The sequence below is a fragment of the Miniopterus natalensis genome, chromosome 16 (genome assembly GCF_054644295.1).
Source record: "Miniopterus natalensis isolate mMinNat1 chromosome 16, mMinNat1.hap1, whole genome shotgun sequence".
Classification (NCBI taxonomy): domain Eukaryota; kingdom Metazoa; phylum Chordata; class Mammalia; order Chiroptera; family Miniopteridae; genus Miniopterus; species Miniopterus natalensis.
The window spans coordinates 3,945,981-3,969,609 of NC_142096.1; the positions used below are offsets into that span (position 1 = coordinate 3,945,981).

Genomic DNA, 23,629 nt, shown 5'->3' on the forward strand with positions numbered 1-23,629 from the left:
CCCACGGGTTCCTTCATATTGAACGACGCCATCCAGTTCTTCCTACTCCCTAACCTAACTGAAGATCACTTCTGAATAGTCTTTTCTCCCTTCAAGCTACCTGTCAGAATAGTCTTTGTTATTTAAAGAAGTTATAACTTTTTTAAAATCTAAAGGTAATTCCAAGGTCCTAAAAAATGGTGTCACAAAACAATCCATGGGTTTTTAGTAGGCTGAGTATTTCTAATCATGGAAAAAATGAGTCACTGTATGATACAGCGCCAGGCATCGAGCTATTTTTGCACATTAAAAAGTAAGTCCTGAAACATGAATTTTGATTTTTTTTTCAAACTATCTTATAGAAGGCTTAATTTAACTGTAAAAATGTCATTGTCAAATTACATGTAAGTTACTGGTATTTTAGTCAAATAAACTTAATGTTACTGAAGATTAATTCCGTAAACTGTGGTTCAGCAATTAATCTTTTCTTTAAGAGTGGCTGCAGTCAGTCTTTGTGTTCACTTCTTCCGTCTCTTAGCATGTAAATAGTTTTATATAGCAAGGCTGTATTTTTTACCAGACCTCTAGTAACATCACTTTTCTGTTTTGGAAGATCAAAGCCATCGGCCAGACAGAATTGAACGCGAGCAACCCAGAAGAAGTGTTACAGCTGGCAGCGCAGAGAAGGAAGAAAAAGTTTCTACAAGCAATGGCGAAACTTTACTTCTAAGCAGTTAAATTTTTTTAACTTTTATTTTTTAAACAATAGGCAAAATATAAACAGTATTAAAAGATGAAGTTTATATATAATACATATGTACACATTTAGTGGTGTTTTCTTTTCAGACAAAATACTGAAACAGTTTAAAAACAAAAACTATACAGAAGAGTTCATGCCATAATAGCTTAAATTTATAATTTCTTCGAAGACAAGATTCACACATCTAGTAACAGAATAAACTAACAATGTAGTATAATTTGTTTTCTGAGGCAAAAGTTTCATTGAAAACCATTTTGTAGAATTAGTCTATATATACCAAGTTCTTGTGAAGTTTACCTTGTTTTTGTTTTTTAAATAAATAGATTGCTGGGAGCTAGTATACATTTAATACTTTTTTGCCCTAATAGAAGTCTAGGTCAGGTGCTAAGCTTCCACTTGACACTGTCCTTAACTCATGTAGGAATTTAAAAAGGACCTTGACAGTTTTCTAACATAAATAAAGCCTTAGTCACACTAATTAAAAAGAAAAGTCCTTAGGGATACCTTAGAGTAATAAAGTGACTTTCTCATATAAATAGTTTTAAAGGGTACTTAAGTTTTTTCAAATATAAAGCAACCTGTATGGCAAAGCCCCAAGTAGGAGCCACAGCTTTATGTTGTTTAGAATTTTCTTTGGTATTCTCACTGTTTAGAGCACAGTTTTAAACACCATCTTTTTCTAAGCCTTACTGGTTAAAAGTGTTATGTATGGAAACGCAAACTAGTTAAAAATTTTAAAGTTCACCATTTGTAAATATTCAAGTTTTATAACAGCTTGCTACAGCAGCTGTAGATAAATTAGTCACCTTATTACAAAATGAAACCTTTGTAAACAAGTTTAAATTTCATTTTCAAGAACCAAATTGCACTAAGCAATAGTATATGAATTTTTAGAATCTAAGAACTAGATTCCAAGGACTGTATCCCTTACTGTACCCTTTAAGGTAGCACTTATCTAGTCTTGAGACTAATGATAAAATTTCATCAAGATCAACATGGTAACACTGGGTCCAAACATGGATAAATCGTGGCTGCCTTCTATCCAGTCACCTGGGGAATGAATTCATCCTTGTAAACAAGTCCGGCTGTTTCTTCAAACAGCTGACATAGGAATGAAATAAATTTCTTAGTGCCAATTTTAAGTGTTTTTTTAAAATCAAAGAATGGCATTGAAACTTCTGAATTGGCTAGGACAGTCATAGCAATTATTTTCCTGTAAAACTTTAGTAGTTCATTTCAATGAAATTCTACCCAAAACTCAGCACTTGTCTGCTTAGTTAACGTCTTTAGTGTTTTCCTGGTGGTTTTTCAGTGCTCTTTGGTGGTGTCATGATGCCTCCGTTGCACACTGGTGACAGCTGTCCCCCCTTCCTGAAGGCGTTTACGTAATTGACTTCATCCTACACGTGAAGAAATCATGCAGAGATTAACAGCTAAGAGTTAACGCGTTGACAGTAAATAAACCAGACTTTTGGATACTAACTTGAGGCTACTTAGGCCTAGTATAATGGTTGTCACATTCTAGAGGTATTTTTTAAAACTCAACCTAGACTATTGGCATTAACCTTAAAAAACTTCACAAATCTTGCTTTGACTTCAGAGTTACTAACTTTTCTACATTCTGAAATCATTATGCCCATTAGAACTTTCTATCCCCTTACTCTGTAGCATCCTACTATCCATTTCAGTGACTTACTAGTAGACCCAAAAACTCCACAAGGAACATACCAACATAGTCAGGTAATTTGTATGTGTCTGGATATTGTGTCTGTCTTCCATAGGAATCTTCTTAAACATCTTCAGCTTCACTGGACTAGAACTTTTTACTACACTGACAAAAGGCACCATCCAATCTACACATTCAGAAATGCTGTCCCATTCCAAACCTAGGCAGAGAAAAGTTAGCAACATGTAAAGGTTACATCAGAAAATACCTAACATATGCCTGATGAATTTGTTCCTTCCAAATTTAAGAATAGCTATTTTAAAACTCATTTTAAAAAGAACCAAAAAACAAGTTTTAGCAAGTCAAAACAGATTATGACTCGCAAACTATATAATGTGACTGAGGGGGAAAAAAGACTTAGAGCTTCTTAACCAGTACCTTCTACAAGTGAAATTAAAGTTGTCAAACCCAAAGAACTCTTAAAGCAGAACTATAATCATGTTGATTAACTTCAAATGGATTTAATTCCATTTGACCTTATTTTTTGTTGATGGATACACATTGCAGATTAGAGAACTAGCAGAAAGGAAGGTAAGGTAATCACTACACTGCTAAATGTTTTCCATAAAAATTCTAAATTCCTGTTTAGCAGCATGCTCAAGTTCATAAATTAATAGTCTTTTTAAAAGTTGTGAACAGATCAGAAGGTAAAATAGTGCCTTACCTGAGGCTTTCTTAACAACTTCAACAGAGGTAAAATGGCACAAGGCAGCGGCCGCCAGGACTCTGTACTGGAACTCTAACGAGTCAGTGGCTAGAATACACAGATCTAAGAGCTTGACAAGCAAAATGACAAGTATTTAGGAGAAGGAAAGGTACTACATGTCGCTAGTAAATACCAGTCTGCTAACGTTCTGGAGTGTTTGTGATATGGACCACATGCCAAGAACTGCTCAAACTAGAGGGTTCCAAAGGTAGATAAGCCACCGCCCTGATGGAAGTGGAGCCTTGGGACTGTAGGTCAGAAGGTGAACAAACAGGACTGTTGCAGTGTGACGGGTATGAGTCGGAAGGACACCTCAACCGGAGTGGGGAAGAGGGAGGACTTCCAAGGTAGCCGGGAAGGTTGGGAGGTAGTGTTTAGGTGTAGAAAACAGCGTTTGCAAAGATAAAGTAGTACTTTCCCTTGGAACTCAACATTTTTTACGATAGTGGTCTGAATTAAGTAAGGAGTAACTTTATTCCTTTTTTAAGAAAAGGGGTGGGGGTAGCTGCAGAGGCATAACCCAGATTAGATGATAAAGGGTCTTTAAGAGGCCAGAACTTTCAGAGTTCTGATCACTGAAACTACTAGAAGATTTTAAATCGAGGAAGTTACATTTAAGCCCGGCCGGGCGTGGCTCAGTGATTGAGCGTCGACCTAGGATCCAGGCAATTGGGGTTCGATTCCCGGTCAGGGCACATGCCCGGTTTGCGGGCTTGATCAATGACTCTCATCATTGACGTTTTTCTCTCTCTCTCTCTCCCTCTCCTTTACTCTCTGAAATCAATAAAGCTATATTAAAGAAAAAAAAATTTAAGAACCATCTGTTAGACTGTGGTGAAGCAGATACACAAGAAAACATGTTTCTAAATAGTGAGATTCTTTAAGGGGCAGTATAATCCAATCAATAAAAGATGTAAGGGCTACATTTCAGAGGCCTGAGGTGACACCGGTCCAGGGGAATAAAATTTAGATTATGCTTGCTCCACTGACCCAGCAGGTAGAAAAAATGAGAAAAACTGGAAGTTAATTATATGCCTCTACAAATGGTTTCTATATTGTTTATCAGCTTACCAAAACTCTGCCCTCTATCAAAAGGGCGTATATGCCGCTTACGATAACCTGGGATGCTGGGAATTCTGTCAAAATATTAAGCCTTTATTTAAAAGTTTTACAAAACGAACCAATTCCAATATATTTACTGGTTATCCAGTTTTAGTGTTCACAGTGCATTTGCTAGATTTTCATATCCTACATAGAATAAGAATGTAGATCTTTCTTCACGTATATAGGCAGAGCAGCCTTAAGATACTATGAGAAGCAGACAGGAAAGAACTATACCCACTTTTACTTTCTTAGACCATCTCTTATATGCTGGCCTAGGAACCTTTAGTTTGAACTTAAATTTTTTAAAAATATAAATAACTAAGGTGATTTTCATTCTAAAATGTAAAATAGGTACCCGGTGTATTCAAATATAAGAGTAAGATAATCATATAGAATAATTTCATACCATTATAAAGCCTGGAGAGAACTGGCTTAAAAATCTTTCCCCATTTTATATCAAAAAGAAGTATTTATTTTAAGGCCCTGGTTTTTAAAGAGTGGCTCGGTTGGTGTGTCGTCCCAATGTTCCAGGGTTGTGGGTTCGATCCTGGTTGGGGCATGTGCAGGAGGCAACCAGGGAAAGCATGGATGGGTGGAACAACATATCAATGTTTCTCTCAAATCAATCAATTTAAAAAAGCCAATACTAAACAGAACCTGTAGTTAATAATGATGCCAATACCTGAGCTATCTGGATGAACTTTTCCTGAGAATACTGAGGTAGAAGAACTTTAGGAGCATCTTTAAGAGCATCAACTTGGAGGAAGAGATTTAGCCAGGAGATGATTGTTACAGGACAAAGTTCCCATTTTAAAGCCTGTTAAATGAAATTAAGATGCCTCTTAATACATGTAGGTACACAGACACCACACTATATAGCTACTTTCTTAACTAGTCATTTAAGAAACTTTCTGCTTTTAGTCTTGTTTCTTCCTAGGAGTTTTTTTATTCTGACCCCTTTTCTTTTTATTCAATATATTTATAGGTACCTCACAATCTAAAGTTGCTTGTTTTTTACGCTATTATTGACATAGATCCCTTATTCTCTAGTTGTCTTTATTTACAAAGTTCATTCAGCCTGTTACTCATTACTACTTTTTTTGTTTCCTGCAGCCCATGGTCTTCCAAATCTGTTCTCTTCATTAAAACTACTCTTTTAATTGTATTCAGTGACTCCACAACTAATTCCATTCAGATCGTATAAGAACTGATCCTAGACTTTTTCTTTATTTCTGTAATCTCCAATGACATCTTTCCCTCCATGAAGCCCTGGGACTTTACCATTTATAAGAAGTCCAAAATAATTAGTAGAGAACAGAGGGTCTTAACGCCCGTAGAACTGCCCAGAGAATGCCATCTCCTTGGACACCCTCCTGTACTACAGGGCTGAACCTGGATAATTTTATTAGAATAATATCAACATGCCAACAAGATACCATTCTAACAGAGCTATCTGCATGTTTACAGTTTGTAAATATAACTCTATACATTTATAATGTATATTATAATGTAGTTTATAGATAATTTATAAATGAAAGTCATATTGATTGGGTTTTCTTGTATGTTCTATTAATAAACCATGAAGTCCAAATTTAATAACATACTTTCTAGTAGCTTACATTCACTCTTTAATCTCTCATTGAAGGCCTGATTAAAGACTTTTATGTCTCTCCTCCACTTTTCTATTAATAGCCCTTTCTCTGCATACAGAAAAAAGCCAGTGAAATCATTCTCATTCTCTGTCTGCTGGAAGATAGGGAAAATGACTAAGATCTGAGAATCATTGGAATTCATTTATATGTACATTATATGCTAACTACTACCTACCTATATGTTTTGAAAGTGTTGTCCTTAACCACTTTTAAATTAAAGTAGTATATTCGCAATATAGAAACTTGAAAGATACAAATAAGAGTTTATAGGTTAAGTAAATTCCTCTTCTATCCATAACACTGTCAACATTTTGCATTAGTCTCTTAGAACAATCCTAATACTAAAAACCTCAGTTTTGATTTCTTACATTGTAGTCTTTGAGATTCAGTAATAATTACTGCTATTAAATTGCAACTAGAATAGTAAAGATACAATTATTATTTATTACCTTTAATATGATGAGTTCCATCTTTAAGATGTCCTCTTCACTGCAAGCACCATCCGTGACATAGGCAAACTCTTGGATCTTAGGAGCGTAGATTTCCTTTAAAATGGATATTTAAATCAGTATTATACACAATTGAGACTGAGATGAACAAAAGAATTATATACAAACCACCTACAGACTTCATTTTTAAGGACAGCTTCACAAAGTGAAATCTTAGTAAAATAATTCTACAATAGCCAAAGCAAACTTACATTTAAAGGTATTTTTCATATCTCGGTCTAAATTGGCCTATTATATTGACTGAGACTTACTTCCATAGAATTGATCTTGAGTTGTAGCTATAATCAACATCAGTATTTTAACCAGTCATTTCAGTTAAAAGCCAGTCTTGTTTTAAGATTGCCTAACATGTTGGTCAGAACAAAACAAAACACTCAACCAGTAAGTTCTAGAAACTGAAAAATTTTCCTTTATGTTAATACAAAAGTACAGTTTATCACAAAATACTTCTGTGCAGTTTGGCTGATGATGGGTCTGCTTTAACAGTCCCAAGAAGAACTAGGGTGATCAAAGGAGCAGAAGAGATGCCTGCCACAGATGAGAACAGGCTAAGGACCAAGATTTTGGTCAAGAGAGAGCGAGAGCATGGTTTTAGGTAAGAATAGACTGCATACAAACTTATTCACCAAATTTGGCAGAATTTGGGGATCTTAAAGCTCAAAAGGTAAATTTGGAAGAAAAATAATATATTTAAGGAAGTCAATGCATGATTCAGTCCTCCTACCCTCCACATGCAGGCTTTAGAAATTTCAGAGGAAGGTACTAATGATATTCATAATGCATTAAGTATATTGAGATTGTGTGAAGGAAAATCTCAAGAAGGAAAGGAGTTGCCTTCTATCCTGGCACAACTGTCAGATACAAAAATACTAGGCTGGCCCAGCCAGTGTTGCTCAGTGGTTGAGCGCTGACCCATGAACCAAGAGGTCACAGGTTCATTTCTCTGTCAGGGCACACGCCCATGTTGCTGCTTGATTCCCCAGCAGGGGGAAGGCGGAGGCAGCGGATCAATGTTTCTATCCCTTTCCCTTCTTCTCTAAAAGAAATATTTTTTAAATGGTATTAGGCTGGATATAGATCATTATTCTAACTCAAAAAAGCATTTATTTCATTTGATTGGTTAATCAGTTTTCAAGGACCATTCTATTGACTCCAAGCACCATAATTATGTATACAGGGACAGCATCAGTATATTCTGTTGGACAGAATGAGCCATGGAACATTTGACCTAGATACTAATTCCAGAATTTAAACCAGAGACTTATAATACAGGCTTAGATTCTAAAAGGGAACTATAATATTTATTCTTGTATCCAAATCATAATGTTCAGAAAGTGTAATGGAAAAAACCACTCATCTTTCCTAAGGAGTTAGTATCAAAATAGTAGAATTTCTGGAATTAATGTGTTGATTTTAAAAACTGGGTGGGTAAATATGTCTCTGGATAAACTTTGAGCACTTACCTCAAGTTTGGAAGCAATGAAGAGTGAGGTAATTCCAATGAGTTGAAGCATATTTTTATTTATATCCTTTTGTGTCAACATAAATCTATCAAAAAAGTCTTGCGCAAGGTAAAATGTTTCCCTGTGGAGTGTGTATACTTCACATACCTAGACAAGAACCCCAAGATTTAAATATTCCATGAATTTCTCCAAATTAAACCTTAGCATAGTAGACTTTACAATACTTTTATAAACCCAACTTTGCTTTTTAGGATACCAAAGTTAAGACTGGGGGAAAACATAATAGGATGCACTAACAGGATAAGCTAGTAGGATGAATCTAATACTTCCTCACTCTTATTTTACAGTTTTTTTCACATGGACTTAATGTTTTGCATATATAATCATATATTTAAGGGAAAATAGGAATAAATTTGACAGCCACTAGATAAAAATTAACATAAATAGGAAAATAAAGTAAAATAAACATAATTGTGCTTAAATTGCTTCCATGATCACTGGACACTTAGAAAAAATCAAAACCCCACTACCTTCTTATAACCACATGATTGAAATACCATCTTCCTTTCTAGTCAGAATAAGGAATTAAGATGACCTGACTCAAAAGAACACTTTATAGTCTCGAAGACTTTTCTGAATAGCTCCTGGCAGATCTACTCTCCTGTGTGTTACTCCACCAAAAAGGCTCTATAGTTTCTCTCTCTTAGAATCTACCATTTCTGTCTACCTTAGAGACAGGGAAACTACAGAACAAAAATCAGTTTGTCTTTCTGCAATGTAAGTAATCACTTCCTCAATAACAGGGAACGGGCTTAAGCAAGAAAGTCTGGAACACATCTGTAGGGACTTCAGGATCACTCCTTCAGACTAATGGTACAGCGTGTTTCTGAAAGGAACAGAGGTATGTAATAAAGGGAAGCTACATGGAGCCTAGAGGGCCAGGGCCTCTGGATATTCAAAGCCCCCTTATTATTTAGGACATAGAAATCAGGATTACAAACAATAATTTGGTTTTGGTGATACAGAAAAGGACTTTTGAAGGAAATGAAGCCTAGTCCTGGTTCTTTCACTTTGCACATAATTCAAAACCTTGTCAACTATATATTCTACTCATTTTGAGTAGTCGCAGCACTAGAACCATGTCTGGTACACAGCAATACCCCAGCACCAAGAATTCTGAATTGGGGTTGGGATGTGTGAGATGTAGTGTCTGTGTCCTCATGGTTTTTCTCTTATAGACGGTCATTTTCCATTTTGGTACCATCAACTACAGTAAGTAAACCCCCCCTCCGAAAAGATGGCTGCTGACAATGGATGATATATACCATGAGGGCACATGAAAAGCACATTTATGTCTAAGCATCTTCCACCACACAGAGACGGGAAATCTGCATTGTTGGGACATACCTCTAAAAGCCAGTCTAGAAGTATCGAACGCATCTGTGGTTCCAAGTCAGAATGCAAAACTTCAAAATGTTTGTCATGAACATATCGGGACTCTTTCTTTAACATGTTTAGCCAAACATCGTTTGAACATCCCCAGCTATGGAAAGAGGGTAACAAGAAATAATTTTGTGGTCTACGTAATGTACAAGCTCTCTGTTTTACATAGGAAAAAACTCAACTTTAAGACACTGAAATCCAACTTTCAATCAGAACTTGGGAGAAGCTCTTAAAGTAAGTTAGGACAAAACTACTACCTTAACTTCTAGAGACTGCTTCTTTAGCATGAAAAAACAAAAGCCTGAAATTATACAGTAAAAACTTGGATTATGATAATCTCATTTGAAAGATTTCAAGTGCTTTTTGTCCCCATTTATTTATAATGTATAAGATTCCTGTTTAAGATAACCATGTTTTCTCAAGAGCAACACTAAAGTAAATAAAGCACATGATCCCAGTAGAGATAAGTCTCAATCACCTCCAAATAGGTTACCAATAGTAGAGTCACCTACAGTGGAGATAACGTCGGACAGAGTAGGGGGGAAGAGGAGGATTGGTAAGTTTAAATGTCTGAGTCCATTAATTTGCTTATTAAAGCCAAATATAAGTTACTACACTAGATGTTTTGTATAAGCTTTACTTCCTAGTCCTATTCATTAACTAGAAAAAAGTATAGACCTTACTAAGCTTGGAAAGAAGTAAATGGGATGGGTATGCCAAATGATAATGCTGTACCTGTTAAAATGCTTCCATCTTAACCATTTAGATAACTTATTTAAATGCCATTGAAAAGGTGATTCAGTTCTTCTGATAAGGCTACAGTGCTCAGCAAGCAAATGAAAATAACTTCATAGAATCAATGTTTTAAAGTCCCCTATCATTTGCAAATAACACTAGTCAGATTATATATGCTTAAATATCAGTAAAAAAAAAAAAAGCATTTTTACAAGTTTATCTTATAATGAAGGCAAAAAATAAAGTAGTGCCATCTATGAAATCAGTACAATTTCGATCTGATATTAAGTTACTGAAATTTTTCTTACCTTAAATCAGGCAGAGGTGAAGGATTAATAAAAAGGTTTTTAAATCTGTAATTTGTAAATCTGGAGAAGTCGCTTGTTCCTATCTCTTTGTGGGGTGTTTCAATGATGATGCAAGGGCTGATCCCCCCAGATAATACAGGTGGCCAGCAATTCTGTCATTTAAGAGAAAATAAAAATATCTATTCGTGCAACAGGAGACCAGCTTTTATCTGGGAATCTTTCATAAATGGAAGCTAATATTTCTAAACAGTCTATAGTTTTCCCCAAACACCATCATTAGCTAACATGCTGACAATGTAGTTTAACAAGGGGGCATTTGTATTTGTATTTTATAAAGTCATATAGCTCATATCAATCTTCATAAAGAGTAACTGGTAGGATGTTTTAGACAAAATGCAATTGTGGAAAGTAGGTATTGGGGGCAGGGAGGAATAACAATGCATCTGTAGTCGATACCAGTAACTTTCAGAATTAGAAAACTGAAGCTCCCCTCCCTGTTTATCAGTCGTGGAAAGGGCACCTTGTTTTATAAAAAGCCTCCCCCTCCCCCAGTTAATCCCGCCCTGATAAAAACGGAAGCAAGTGGAATCAGTTACTTAAACACTAAAGGACACGTCTCCCCAGTCAATGCTGGCTTCAAAGGGAGCCACGGTGTCTAGAGGGTGTTCTTCACAGCACAGGAGGAACTAGGTGGCCACGGGCTGGGTGCCGTCCCCGCGACCTCCCACCCGTTTATGCCCCGGAGCGGCCGGGACCCCGCACCGCAGTGGGGAACAAAGAGCCCGCCCGGCCACCGGGCGCGCAGAGGGAACCAGCCGCCTCGGGAAACGTGCCCCGCAGCCCTCCCGGCGCAGCACCCACGAGCCGCCCTCAGGAGGGGCGCCTCGCTGCTGGCCCCTGGCGGCGGCTCGGGGGGTGTCAGGACCTCCCGCAAGGCGCGCCCCCGCCTCCCGCGCGGCGCCGCATTACCCGGATCTCGTACTGCTGCTTCCTCGTGGCCGCCTCCTTCCTTCTCTTGACGTCCTGACCGACAGAAGGGGCCACGGTTACACCCAGCCCCCGGGAGCGGCGCCCCCTGCCCTGCCCCCGCGCCCCCGCTCACCGGGGCGGTCCTCCTCCTCTTGGCCAGGGCCGCCGGCGCGTCCCGCGGGGCGTCGGCCGCGCCGGGCCGGGGCTGCTGCTTCGCTCGCAAACGGCTGCTGCGGCGGGTGTGGGGGAGAACGTTTGGTTAGAAAGGCTGCGCCCGGGCAGCAGCGGCCCCGGGGCACCTCGAGGGGAGTGTTACCTGCGTCGGGACATCCTCGGGCGCGGAGGCGTCTGCAGGGGAGAGACAGCGGGTCAGGCACCGCGCGCGGCTGCTCGGGGCCCCGGGCGCTGCCCCGAGCCGCCCGCGCCCCGAGTTCCCGCGCGGAGTCGACGCCGGCACCGCCCGCGCTTCCTCAACTTGGTACAGCCGGGGCGCGTCTCCAGAAGCTCACAAAGCGCACCCTGGCACCCCGAAAGCGCAAGAGGCTCCCCAATCGGGCCCCGTCTGCACCCTGCACCCCTCCCCTGCTCCGCGAGCCGGGCTCCGACGGCCCCTCACTGCCGCCGCCCGGGCGCGCCGCGGGGAGAGGGGCTGCGGGCGAGGCGGCGGCGGAGCCGGTTCCGCGCCAATTTGGAGGCGGCGGGAAGCCGAGGCCTGTCACGCCCGCCAGCCGCGCTCCCCCAGCGCCGCCGGGCCTGCTCCTCGCCGCGGCACCGGGACCGGCCCCCGGCGGGGCGGCAGCGGGAGGAAGGGGGTTCAGTTCCAGGCGGGGAAACCGCTGCCGCGGAGCTTTCCCCCGCGAAGAGGCCCCGGACACCCGGCCTCCCCGGGGACAGCGCCCGCCCGCGGGAGGCACGGAGAGGCCCGCGGGAGGGGGGTTCCCCGGGCTGGCACCTGGGGCAGCCCTCGCCCCGGGGCGCCCCGACCCCGCCTCAGGTCCTGACAGGAACGGAGCGCGGGGACCCATCGCCGCCGCCGCCCGCCTCGCAGCCCTCCCGCTCCCCCTCCCTCGGGCTCCCGCCCGCGGCGCAGCGCGGCCCGGCCCGGGGGCGCTTCCTTCCCCCCGCATCCCGCCCGCATCCCGCTCCTCAGGGCGCGCACACGCGCTTCCTCACCGCCGGACCCGCCACCGCTCGGCTCAGCTGGCGCCGGCGCCAACCCCATATATAGGCCGGGCGGGCCCGCCCGCGCGCATGCGCCGCGGCTGACACCTCCGCCCGCGCCCCGCCTCCCGCCCCGCGCGCCCGCGCCGCTCCCCGCAGGCCCGCGCGCTCGCCTCGCCGCGCCCGCCACCCCGGCGGGCGCGGGACGTCTCCGGGCCTGGGGCTGCGGCACCTGCGCGGCCTTCACCTGCCCGGGGGCCGCCGGCGGGAGCGAGGGTCAGAGGCTCCTCCTCCGCGAGCCCGCGCCCCGCCGCTCGGCTTCCGCGCCGCCCTCCGGTGGGCGCCGGCTCCCTCTCGCCCTCCGTCCGGGCGCGGCGGGCGTCAGGCTCGGGGCGACGTGGACCGAGTGGCAGCGGCTCCGGCGGGCCCAGGGCGGCGGGGCGGAGGCCGTCCCGCCGAGGCCGGAGGAGCCCGGGTCGTCCCCGCGCGGGGAGCGGGCGGCCCGCCCCTGCGGGAGGAGCGCGGCGCGGGCCCGCCAGCCGGCCAATGGGAGGCGAGGACGGCGGCGCAACGTGGAGCGGCTGCGGAATGTAAACACAGCCGGCGCGGCCCGCCGCGTGCGTCCGGGTCCCCGCGCCGCGCGCCCCGCCGGGAGCCCGCCAGCGGCCGCCGATGCCACCCGGGACGCCGCGCCCGGGGATGCCCGCCTCGCTCGCCCTCTGCTCCAGCCGGCGGACCGAGGTACGGACCAGCCCTGTTCCCCCCGCTGCCCGCTCAGCCGACCGGCTGCCCCCCGCCGTGGGTCTCTGCACCCGCCGCCGGCGCCTGCTCGGCCGCTTCCCACGCTGTCGTCCCCGCGCAGGAAGCGTTCGCGCCCGCCCGCCCTCTCCTTCCAGCCTGCAGTCCCCGGGCCCCCAGGGTCAGACGCCCTCCCGAGCGGGGCCGCGGTGGCATTGTCCTACCCCACGAGCGCCGTGCCCCTCCCGGGCCGGACGGGGCGGGCGGGGAGAGCCGGCCCACCACGTGCAGGCCCCGGGCCCGCCCGCCGCGCCCGCCCCGCCCCGTCCCGCCAGCGCGCCCTGCGGAGCCCGCGCGAGCCGCCAGCGCGGGAGGCAGCGGCCCGCCTCTGAGCCCTAATGGGAGGAGGCGGGTTCGGCGCATTTCCTTCTCTTTGCCCCCAAATCTAAACTTCGGGTCCCCTCGGGGCCTCTGTTACCGCCCCCGCCCCAGCGCGCCCCTAGACGGGACGTCTCCAAGGAGGTCGTGCGGAGGATAGTTCGAGAGCAGGTTCTGCGGCGGCGTGGGTGGGGCAGGGGCTGCCCACGGGAACAAAGCCCCCTGGGGTGCAGAGCTGAGCGAGGGCCCCGAGAGCCCCGGCAGCTGCGGCCGGGCGCGGGCCCGCGGGGTCGTCTCCGCCCTGGCGGCGAGTGAGCGCGGGAGACGCCGGGGAGGCCGCCGCGGGGCCGGGGCCGGGGCCGGGGCCGGGCCCAGGCGGAGCCCTTCCCGAGATGCACCAGGAGGCGGCGGCCGGACCCACCCGGGTCCCCTCCCCGCTCCTTTTGTGCCGCGGGGTCCGTGCGGGCCTCCGAGCCTACAAGCAATGGGTGCCCTTGGGCTTTCGGGCCAGCAGAGCCCTTTCCCCTTCCCCACTTTTACGTTCGTGCCTTGCTAGAGCGTCGTGACGCCTGAAAGGGATTGTATTTGCCCCAAATGTACGCATGAGGAAATAGGAAGAGTCTTGCCCAAGGTGACAGAATCAAGAGGGACCCAGAAACTTCGTACCATTTGCCACGCCTGCGGTGGCGCTCTCGTTAGGGGAGGAGCTGCCTCCCTCTTCCAGTCACCTCAGTACGCTGTTGGGGGTGAGGCCTAGAGATCTAACAGCCTGATGTAAGCAAAGGGGGTCTTCACCCGAGCCTGAGCAGAACTGGTGACCGGAATGAGTGAGCTGGATCATCAGAATATGCCTGACCACCACGGATGTCACTGACATTTGTAGGATCAACCTTGGAGTCCTGTGTGCTCAGCACTGGGCCAACTGGGCAATTACTTGAAAACGGGACGCGGAGTAGAAGTGTACTTTGGCCAGTGCCCTTGACTGTGAGGTGGAGAGGATGCAACTATAGTAAAGGAGAAATTAGAAGCACCCCAACAGGCTGCCTTCCGCCCTAGTACACGTACCTGGTCCGTGGTCAAGGGAGACTAAACAGAGCGTGGGCTTCACCTGTCACTGCACTTACAGCCCTGCCCTGCTGCAGGTGACCGGATTTCTCCAAGCTTGGGTTTCCTCTGGAAAAGTTGAAACAATACACTCATTTCAAGGGTTCTTTTAAAGTTTACACTTGATCGTGTATATAGATCGTGTATATAGAGACACTCTTGTGCAAGATGCTCGGTGCTACCTCTTGGCGCTCTTGTCCTGCCTGTTCCTAATTTACACCCATAGAAATGAAGTAGTAATTTGAAGGGTCCTGAGTAGAACAGAAAGCTGAGCTATAAAACTGCTGTTTCTCAGAATTTTATTCATGTAGTGATCCTTTGGGGTATCTATTTTAGGCATCATCTTTCAATGTTATCTTTGTTTCATATTTTTATATGTTCATTTTTAGCTCCTTTTCCCACTCATCCCAGTTTTAAAAATTCACTTTGAAATTCCTGTATACTTGTAATAATTTTAGAAATTTTGGGATTTTTCTAAACTATATTTTCCCCCACTGCACATGCAAAGTCAAAACACCATGGTGAATAAACTATTGGCCTTTACAGTGCTTTCATTTTCAGAATAAAAGGGGGGAAAACTCCAGATCATTCTTAGGGGCACCACTTTTTTAAAAATTAGGACCAAGCCACTTATTTCTTGCTTCTGTGCATTTTTTACCTCCTTGATGAAGCCTTCCCAGACCCCTTCCTCTGCACTTATGCTCACCTCACAGGACAAGAATTACCCATTAAAATGTCTTTTATTTCTAAGTAGGCCTTGAATCTCATTGTGTTCATCTTTTTGTAGCCAGGACCCAGCAGCTCAGAGGTACACGTAGTAGGACGTGAATTGAATGATGCATTGTCTATCCCACTATGAAACTTCATTCTCTCTGGTTAGAAGGATGAATGGTAGAATTGTTTCCAATTAATATCAGGTTTTTTTTAATTAATAAACTATTTTTTAGAAAAGTTTTAGATTTACAGAAAAATTGAGCATGTAGAACAGAGCTTCCATATACTCCTCCACCCACCCTGCCACTTCCATTTCCCCGGTTGTTGACATCTTACATTGATGTGCTACATTACCATGTGAGCCAATGTCGATGCGTCATTAAACAAAGTCCATACTTTATTCAGATTTCCTTAGTTTTACCCTGTGTCTTTTTTAAAAATACATGTTTTTATTGGTTTCAGGGAGAGGAAAGGAGAGGAGAAACATCAGTCTTGAGAGTCATTGATTGGCTGCCTCCTGCATGCCCCCTACTGGGGATCCACCGGGCAACCTGGGCATGTTACCTGACTGGGAATGGAACCGTGACCACAGGTCAACCACTGACCCATTCTGGCCAGGCTACCCTCATGTCTTTTTACTGCTACACGATCCAGACATCACCCTTAGAAGTTATGTTTCCTTCAGGTTCCTCTTGGCTGTGGCAGTTCTCAGACTTCCCTGGTTGCTTATGTCCCTGACAGTTTTGAGGAGTGCTGGTCAAGTATGTTGTAGGATGCCGTTCTACTGGAATGTGTCTAATGTTTTTCTCATGGTTGTACTGTGAGGCTGTGGGTTTGGAGGAAGACGATTGCAGAGGTAAAGTGCCATTTTCATCACTTCATATCAAGGTTACATACTGTCAACATGGTTTATGGCTGTTGATGTTGACCTTGAGCACCTGGTGGTGTTTGCCAGGTTTCCGTTGGAAAAGTTGTTCCCTCCTCTTTCCATACTGTGCTCTCTGGAAAGAAGTCACTGTGCAGCCCACACCCCAGGAGGGGGGGTTATGCTTCTCCTCCAGGGTGAAATAGCTACATGATTTATTTGGAATTCTGCACGGGAGATTTTTATCCAGCCTAGCCGAAATATATCATAGAAGAAATTCTTCCCTTTTTTTTTTTTTTTTAAATATATCTTTATTGATTTCAGAGAGAGGAAGGGAGAGAGAGTTGAAACATCAATGATGAGAGAGTCGTCGTTGATCGGCTGCCTCCTCCTACTGGGGATCAAGCCTGAAACCCGGGCATGTGCCCTGACGGGGAATCAAACCCTGATATCCTGGATCCTAGGTCGATGCTCAGCTGCTGAGCCACGCCAGGCCAGGCCCAATTTTAATACTGGATTGATCACCCATTAGATTATTCCTTTTATTGCCTCATCAGAAACATTTTCTGGTAAACTGGCTTTTTTTGGTAATGGTGAGTGGTGGTACACTGACTAGTATAATTTGGAGCCACCACCTTGATTTAAGCTAGGGCACTGATGATTTTAACCACCATTGTATCTGCCTTATCACAGCCACATTAGCACAGTGAGAAAAACAAATGTCTAAATTTTATTGTGAGAATAGTTTTGACCTTGTGGTCCCCCTGAAAGAGTCTTTGGGACCCCCAGAGGTCCACACTTTGAGAACTGCAGATCTGGTTTCCAAACTGGAGTATAAGTCCTCACCCGAGGATATATATTCCATTGATTTTTAGAGAGAGTGGAAGGGAGGGGGAGAGACAGAGAGAAACATCAAAGTGAGACACCCATTGATTGGTTGCCCCTCCCACACTACCTGAGCAGTGATTGAACCCGCACCTCCGGTCTGGTCCGTGGGCCAATGCTCTAACCACTGAGCCAAACTGGCCAGGGCCTTTCTTTTTTCTGAGCTCCATAATTACAGTTAGCACTTCCTGAGTAAGATGATGTGCTAAGCTCTACTTTAAGCTTTTCTGCTGTATGAACTCCTATAACCCTCCACCAACACTGTGAAACAATTGCTATTACTGTCATCCCCACTTTACAGATGAGGAAGCTGAGGCACAAATATAAATTGCCCAAGACCCATAGTGGACTCTGGCTCCGGCACCCCCGTGCTGTGCTGCCTCCCTTTACCATATTATTTCCAGGTGAATCCCCTTTTCCCTCTGCCTTAGTTCAGGACTCCAATCTTTCTTCAGTTACTGCAGGAATCTCCTGACTGGTTTTCCTGACACGTGTTGCCAAAGCTCTAGAATTTTTAAAGCACAGAGCTGCCAAGGGCCACTGCCCTGCTGTGGATCACCTTGGGTTAAAGGCCAAACCCCCTAACACACAAAGCCTCTTGCACCCAGGAAGACCAACCGCATGCAGTTTCCCGCACACCCGCCCTTCTCGCTTGAACCTTTGCACCTGCACCTCTCATTCACCCCCCAGCTAACTCCCATATATCCATTAACACTCAGATAAACACCACCTCCCCTAGAAGGCTGTCCTGCCTGCCCTGCCCTGCGATAGGGCTCCTTTATATCCTTCCTCCTCCTCTGCTCCCCTCCGTCCACCATTCGGGCCTCTACCACTGCCCTTTCCAGGCTTCAGGGAGCTTCGGGGAGGGGGGGTCTCATTTATCACTGGGACCCTGATGCCTGGCTGGGGCCTGGCTGACCACAGTCTCCTTTGTGGGTTGAACGGAGGTTTTGCACAGGTGTGTTCATTGGGGGAACACTTCCTTGAAAGAGCTTTGCAGCTGGCACCTTGGAGGGCTCAGCAGGGTTGCAGCTGAGCGCTTCCCTCTAGAGTGAGAGCAGTTCCTGGCCTCTGGGACTCTAGTGCCTGGCTCTGCCAGAGCAGCTCTTGGCCACCATCACAAGAGGTGGGGGCTTCGGAAGGCAGGCATCTTAGGGTGTGAGAGCTAGAGCACACCCCAGACACGGTCGGTCCAGCTCCCCCAGGGTTCGTGATACTGCGCGGTGTGGAGGAAGAACAGACAAACGGCAGTTCTGGAAATCCCTAAGCTCTGGGTAGAGGGTGAACCAGGCAGGAGGGTACGTGGCAGATCAGCCCGCTCTGGGCCAGGCACTGTGCTTATTAACTGGGGGATAACTATCATTGGGCACTATGGAAAAGATAAAATACAGTAGCCCCGCTGCCATGGCTCAGTGGTTGAGCATCGACCCATGAACCAGGCAGACATGGTTCGATTCCCAGTCAGGGCACATGCCCCGGTTGCAGGCTCGATTCCCCAGTAGGGGGCGTGCAGGAGGCAGCCGATCAATGCCTCTCATTATTGGTTTCTCTCTCTCTCCCTTCCTTTCTCTGAAATCAATAAAAACATTTTTTTAAAAAGATAAAATCAGGTAATATGATGGAGGGGGCTACTTTAGCTGTAGTGGGTAGGGAGGGGCCTGGGAAGGACTCGGGAGGTGACATTTTTGCACCTAGTAATGTAGCACACATCAGAGCACAGTAGTGAAGCAAACAAAAATTCCTGCCCCCTCAGAGCTTAATTCTAGTGGGAGGAGCATGGAAAACAAATACACGTATGTCAGATAGTAATAAGAAGAAAGAGGAAAAATAAAAGCAGCCTGGGGATGGGATGGGAAGCTCTGTATGAGGTAGGTGTTCAGGGAGGACCTCTCTGGTGTGACTTCTGAGCAGATAACTGTGCAGTGGGAGAAAGAGCCATGCAGGTAAAGAGGAACGTTCCAGGCAAGGGAACAGTGAGTCCAGAGCACTTGGCATATTTAATGATCCACAAAGAGGTCAGGATGGCTGGGAGGTAGGGAACGGGAGAGAGTGGGAGAGGCAGTGGGAGGAAGCGTTTTAGGCGATCGTGTGGGCTGTGGGGAGAGCAGTTAGGAGAGCAGCCGATCCAGCCGGAAGGTGGTGCTAGCCAGGAACAGGATGGGAGTGAGGGCTGATGAGGAGTGGCCGCATTCCGGATGTGTGTTGAGGGGAGAGCCGAAAGCATGTGCTGATGGATTAGGTGTGTGAGACAGAGACAACCCAAAGGTGAGCAACTAGATGAACGGTGGTCACTTACTGGGATAGGGAAGATGAATGGAGGAGTGGCTTTTAGACAGGTCAAATGTTAGAATTTCCCCCCTACATTTTACTATGAAAACTTAAAATGTTTAGTGAAATAGACAGGACTTATAATGAACATGCATATAGCCACCACCTAAATTCCAGCGACATTTTGTTCTGATTATTTTATCACAGATCTTTCCATAAACCCACCCCTCTTCCACCCATCATTCCATCTTATTTTTTGATGCATTTCCAAAAACATTGAAATATTAGTACACTTCCCCCTAAATACTTTAGCATGCATAGCCTTAAGAGACTTCAATATTTACTTTCAATGAAAAATGCATCTTAAATATACATTATTAATGGTTATACTGTGTGACACAAACTCCTGTCAAATTGTAGAGCATTACTGTCACTCCCAGAAAGTTCTCTTTCCCTAGTAACCCCCACCTCCACCTTCCTGGAGGCAGCCACTGTGTTGATTTTTTCCGCCCACTATAGATTGGTTTCACTAGTTCTATACTAGAGAATAGATAAAATAGATAGGTGATAGATCCTGTACATACATATGGGTATATGGAATTGTACATTCATATATATACACACACATACACAGGCTCTTATGTCTGGCTTCTTTCACTTAATGCAATGGTTTTGACTTTCATCCATGCTGTTGCATGTAGCAGTATTTTGTTCTTTTTTATTTCTGAGTATTCCATTGTATGGATATGACATGGTTTGTTATTTTTTTGTTTTTAACTTTGATGAATAAAGGTGCTGTGAATATTTTTGTATGTCCACAAAAAAGTCTTTTTGTGGACAAAACATATTTCTTTTGGGTATATGCCTAAGAGTGGAATTGCTGGACCATAGAGTATGTACAGGATCACCAACAAAAGAATAGGTAGATACATTGTGGCATAGTCATGCTGCAGAATACTGTGCCATAGGTGAAATGAGGTGGAGCCGTGTATGTCAGCATGGATAAATTTCAAAGACAATATTTAGAGGAGGAGAAACAAATTTTATACCAAACCATTCAGTATGATACCATTTATATAAAGTTTGAAAGCATGTGAAGCAAATATTACATAGTTATGGATATTATGTAGTCACAGCATGAAAGCATGCTTTGCAAATAATCGTCTTAGGGTGGGGGCGGGGGAGATGGATGGGATTTGAGGGATTCATAACAGGCTTCAACTATATCAGTAAAGTTGTATTTCCTTAAAAGCATCTGAAACAAATATGGTAAAATGTTAAGAATCTATAAAGTTGGTTGATGGATACATGCTCATTATATTAATCTCTGAAGTTTTTGGTTCTCTGATTGCAAACTTGTCTAAGGAGCTTCTAATGTATTTCACTTATTCACTTTGCCCCTGCCCCCCACTTTTGTAGGTAATTGAGACTGGGCTGAAACCTCACTTCTGAGTCTCCCTCTCTTGACTACCACAGTTCAGAAACTCTACTTAGACACCCCAGGGAGGAGGTTCAGGCAGATAGCACCTCTGACCTGCTCCCGGTTATTACAGCTCAGCCTTCCTTCCCCACCTATTCCCTAAACTTAGGTCTGTGATCTAGGCCAAGTTCTTCCTTCAGGATAGGTTTTGGTGGTTCTTTGAATGTTTGGTAAAATTCACCTGTGAAGTTGTCCGGCCCAGGACTTTTATTTATTGGTAGTTTTTTGATAACTGCTTCAATTTCACTAGTTGTAATCCATCTATTCAGAATCTCTGATTCTTTCTGATTCAGTTTTGGAAGATTCTAGGAATTTATCCGTTTCTTCCAGATTGTCCAATTTGTTTGCATATAGTTATTCATTATATTTTCTTAGAATCCTTTGTATTTCTTTGGTGTCAGTTGTTACTTCTCCTCTCTCATTTCTGATTTTACTTATTTGGGTCCTCTCTTTTTTTCTTGATGAGTCTAGTTAAAGGTTTGTCAATCTTGTTTATATTTTCAAAGAGCCAGCTCTTGATTTTATAGATCTTTTGTATTGTTTTTTTAGACTCTCTTTTGTTTATTTCTGCTCTGATCTTTATTATTTCTGTTCTTCTACTCACTTTGGGCTTTGTTTATTGTTCTTTTTCCAGTTCCCTTAAGTGTAATGTCAGATTGTTTGAGTTTTCTCTCGTTTCCTGAGGAAGGCTTGTAATGCTATGAATTTCCCTCTTAGGACTGTTTTCACTGTATCCCATACATTTGGGGTTATTGTGTTCTCATTTACACTTGTTTCAAAGTAATTTTTTAAAAAATTGATCTTAGAGAGAGGAAGGGAGAGAGAGAGAGAGACATCAGTGTGAGAGAAAACAATGATTGGTTGCTTCCCACATGCACCCTGACTGGGAATTGACCCCACGACCTGGGTATGTGCCCTGACTGGGAACCGAACCTGCCACCTTTTGGTCTATGGGACAATGCCCCAACCAAGTGAGCAACACCAGCCAGGGCTCAAGGTAACTTTTGATTTCTTCCTTGATGTCATTGTTGGCCTATCATTGTCTAGTAATATGTTATTTAGCCTTTATGACTTAGTGTGTTTTTTCAGTTTCCTTGTGGTTGATTTATAATTTCATACCATTATGGTCACTGAAGATGCTTGATATGGATTTCAGTCTTCTTAAATCCATGGTCTATCCTATAAAACGTTCCATGTGCACTTGAAAAGAATGTATATTCTGCTGCTCTGGGGTGAAATACTCTGAAGATATCAATAAAATCCATCTGATCTAGTGTGTCATCTAACGCCACTGTTTCCTTGTTTTTCTGTCTGGAAGATCTATCCATTGATGTCAATAAGGTGTTAAAATCCCCTCCTATGACTGTATTACTGTCAGTCTCTCCCTTCATGTCCATAAAGATTTGCTTTACGTATTTAGGTGCTCCTGTGTTGGGTGTATAAATTTTTACCAGAGCTATATCCTCTTGTTGGATTGCTCCTTTTATCATTATGCTGTGTCCTTCTTTGTCTCGTACTATAGCCTTTGTTTTAAAGTCTATTTTGTCAGATATAAGGATTGTTACCCCAGCTTTTTAAAAATTTCCATTTGTATGAAATATCCTTTTCCATCCCTTTACTTTTAGTTTGTGTGTATCTTTTGTTCTGAGGTGGGTCTCTTGTAGACAGCATATATATGAGTCTTGCTTTCTTATCCATTCAGCTATCCTGTCTTTTGGTTGGAGCATTTAAGCCACTTACATTAAAAGTAATTATTGGCAGGTACGTATTTATTCTTTTACCTCTGTTCCTTCTCCTCTTCCCCTCCCTGCCCTTTCTTTTTCTGAAAACAGGCCCTTTAACATTTCTTGTAATATTGGTTTGGTGGTAACAAACTCCTTTAGCTTTTTCCTGTCTGAGAAGCTCTTTAGTTCAATTTGAAATGATAGCCTTGCTGGGTAATCTTGGTTGTAGGTCCTTGCTTTTCATCACTTTGAATATTTTATGCCCATCCCTTCTAGCCTGAAATCTTTCTGTTGAGAAATCTGCTGACAGTCTTATGGGAGCTCCCTTGTAGGTAACTAACTGCTTTTCTCTTACTGCTTTTAAGATTTTCTTTATCTTTAACCTTTGTCATTTTAATTATGATGTGTCTTGGTGTGGGCCTCTTTGGGTCCATCTTGCTTGGGACTGTCTGCACTTACTGGACTTGTGTGTTTTTTCCTTTACCAGGTTAGGGAATTTTTCAGTTATTATTTGTTCACATAGGTTCTCAACCCCTTGCTCTCTCTCTTCTCCTTCTGCTACCAGTATGATGCAGATGTTGTTACATCTCATGTTGTCCCAAAGTTCCCTTAAACTATCCTCATTTTAATTCTTTTTTCTTTTGGCTGCTCTGATTGGGTGTGGGTTTTTTTCTACCTTGTCTTCCAAATTGTTGATTGATCCTTTGCTTCATCCATCTTACTTTTTATCCCTTCCAGTGTATTCTTGATGTCAGATACGGTATTGTTCATTTCTGACTGGTTCTTTTCATGGTTTCTATGTTCTTTTTCATGCTGTAGTAGTTCTATGTTTCTTGAGCATCCCTATAACCATTACTTTGAACTCTTGTATCTGATAAGTTGCTTGCCTCCATTTCATTTAGCCCTTTTTCTGGAGATTCCTCCTGGTCTTTAATTTGGGGCCTGTTTCTTTGTCTCC

At 44.3% G+C, this 23,629-nt stretch overlaps 3 protein-coding genes across 3 annotated transcripts in view; 2 read left to right on the forward strand and 1 right to left on the reverse strand.

Moving 5' to 3' along the window:
* The window catches only part of INTS8 (integrator complex subunit 8), a 34,860-nt gene extending 34,071 nt beyond the window's left edge, over positions 1–789 (forward strand). Inside the window, exon 27 of the mRNA XM_087825281.1 lies at positions 593–789. Within this exon, the coding sequence (XP_087681407.1) occupies positions 593–709 (117 nt within the window). The 3' untranslated portion in view covers positions 710–789. The remainder of the gene's footprint in view (positions 1–592) is intronic.
* A 673-nt stretch (positions 790–1,462) lies between these two features.
* Positions 1,463–12,379, reverse strand: CCNE2 (cyclin E2). The gene is made up of 11 exons (XM_087825595.1): positions 11,864–12,379; positions 11,488–11,598; positions 11,355–11,408; positions 10,386–10,537; positions 9,307–9,442; positions 7,900–8,046; positions 6,377–6,472; positions 4,958–5,092; positions 3,130–3,241; positions 2,468–2,625; positions 1,463–2,139 (listed from the first exon to the last, which is right to left on the reverse strand). Exons 1-11 carry the CDS (start codon positions 12,377–12,379, stop codon positions 2,026–2,028), a joined length of 1,731 nt encoding a protein of 576 aa, XP_087681721.1. The 3' UTR covers positions 1,463–2,025.
* An 857-nt stretch (positions 12,380–13,236) lies between these two features.
* Positions 13,237–23,629, forward strand: part of NDUFAF6 (NADH:ubiquinone oxidoreductase complex assembly factor 6) — a 74,803-nt gene continuing 64,410 nt past the window's right edge. Inside the window, exon 1 of the mRNA XM_087825286.1 lies at positions 13,237–13,256. The gene's annotated coding sequence lies outside the window, so the exon portion shown is untranslated. The remainder of the gene's footprint in view (positions 13,257–23,629) is intronic.

What these genes read in the sequence shown, in the direction of transcription:
- CCNE2 (XM_087825595.1), bottom strand. Translation starts at nt 12,379, where the DNA reads ATGGGTCCCCGCGCTCCGTTCCTGTCAGGACCTGAGGCGGGGTCGGGG. An exon ending in TCACCTCTGCCTGATTTAAG is followed by an intron (nt 9,443 to 10,385) that starts GTAAGAAAAATT and finishes CTCTTTCCATAG; the next exon opens with CTGGGGATGTTCAAACGATG. An exon ending in AGTTCATCCAGATAGCTCAG is followed by an intron (nt 3,242 to 4,957) that starts GTATTGGCATCA and finishes TTGCTTGTCAAG; the next exon opens with CTCTTAGATCTGTGTATTCT.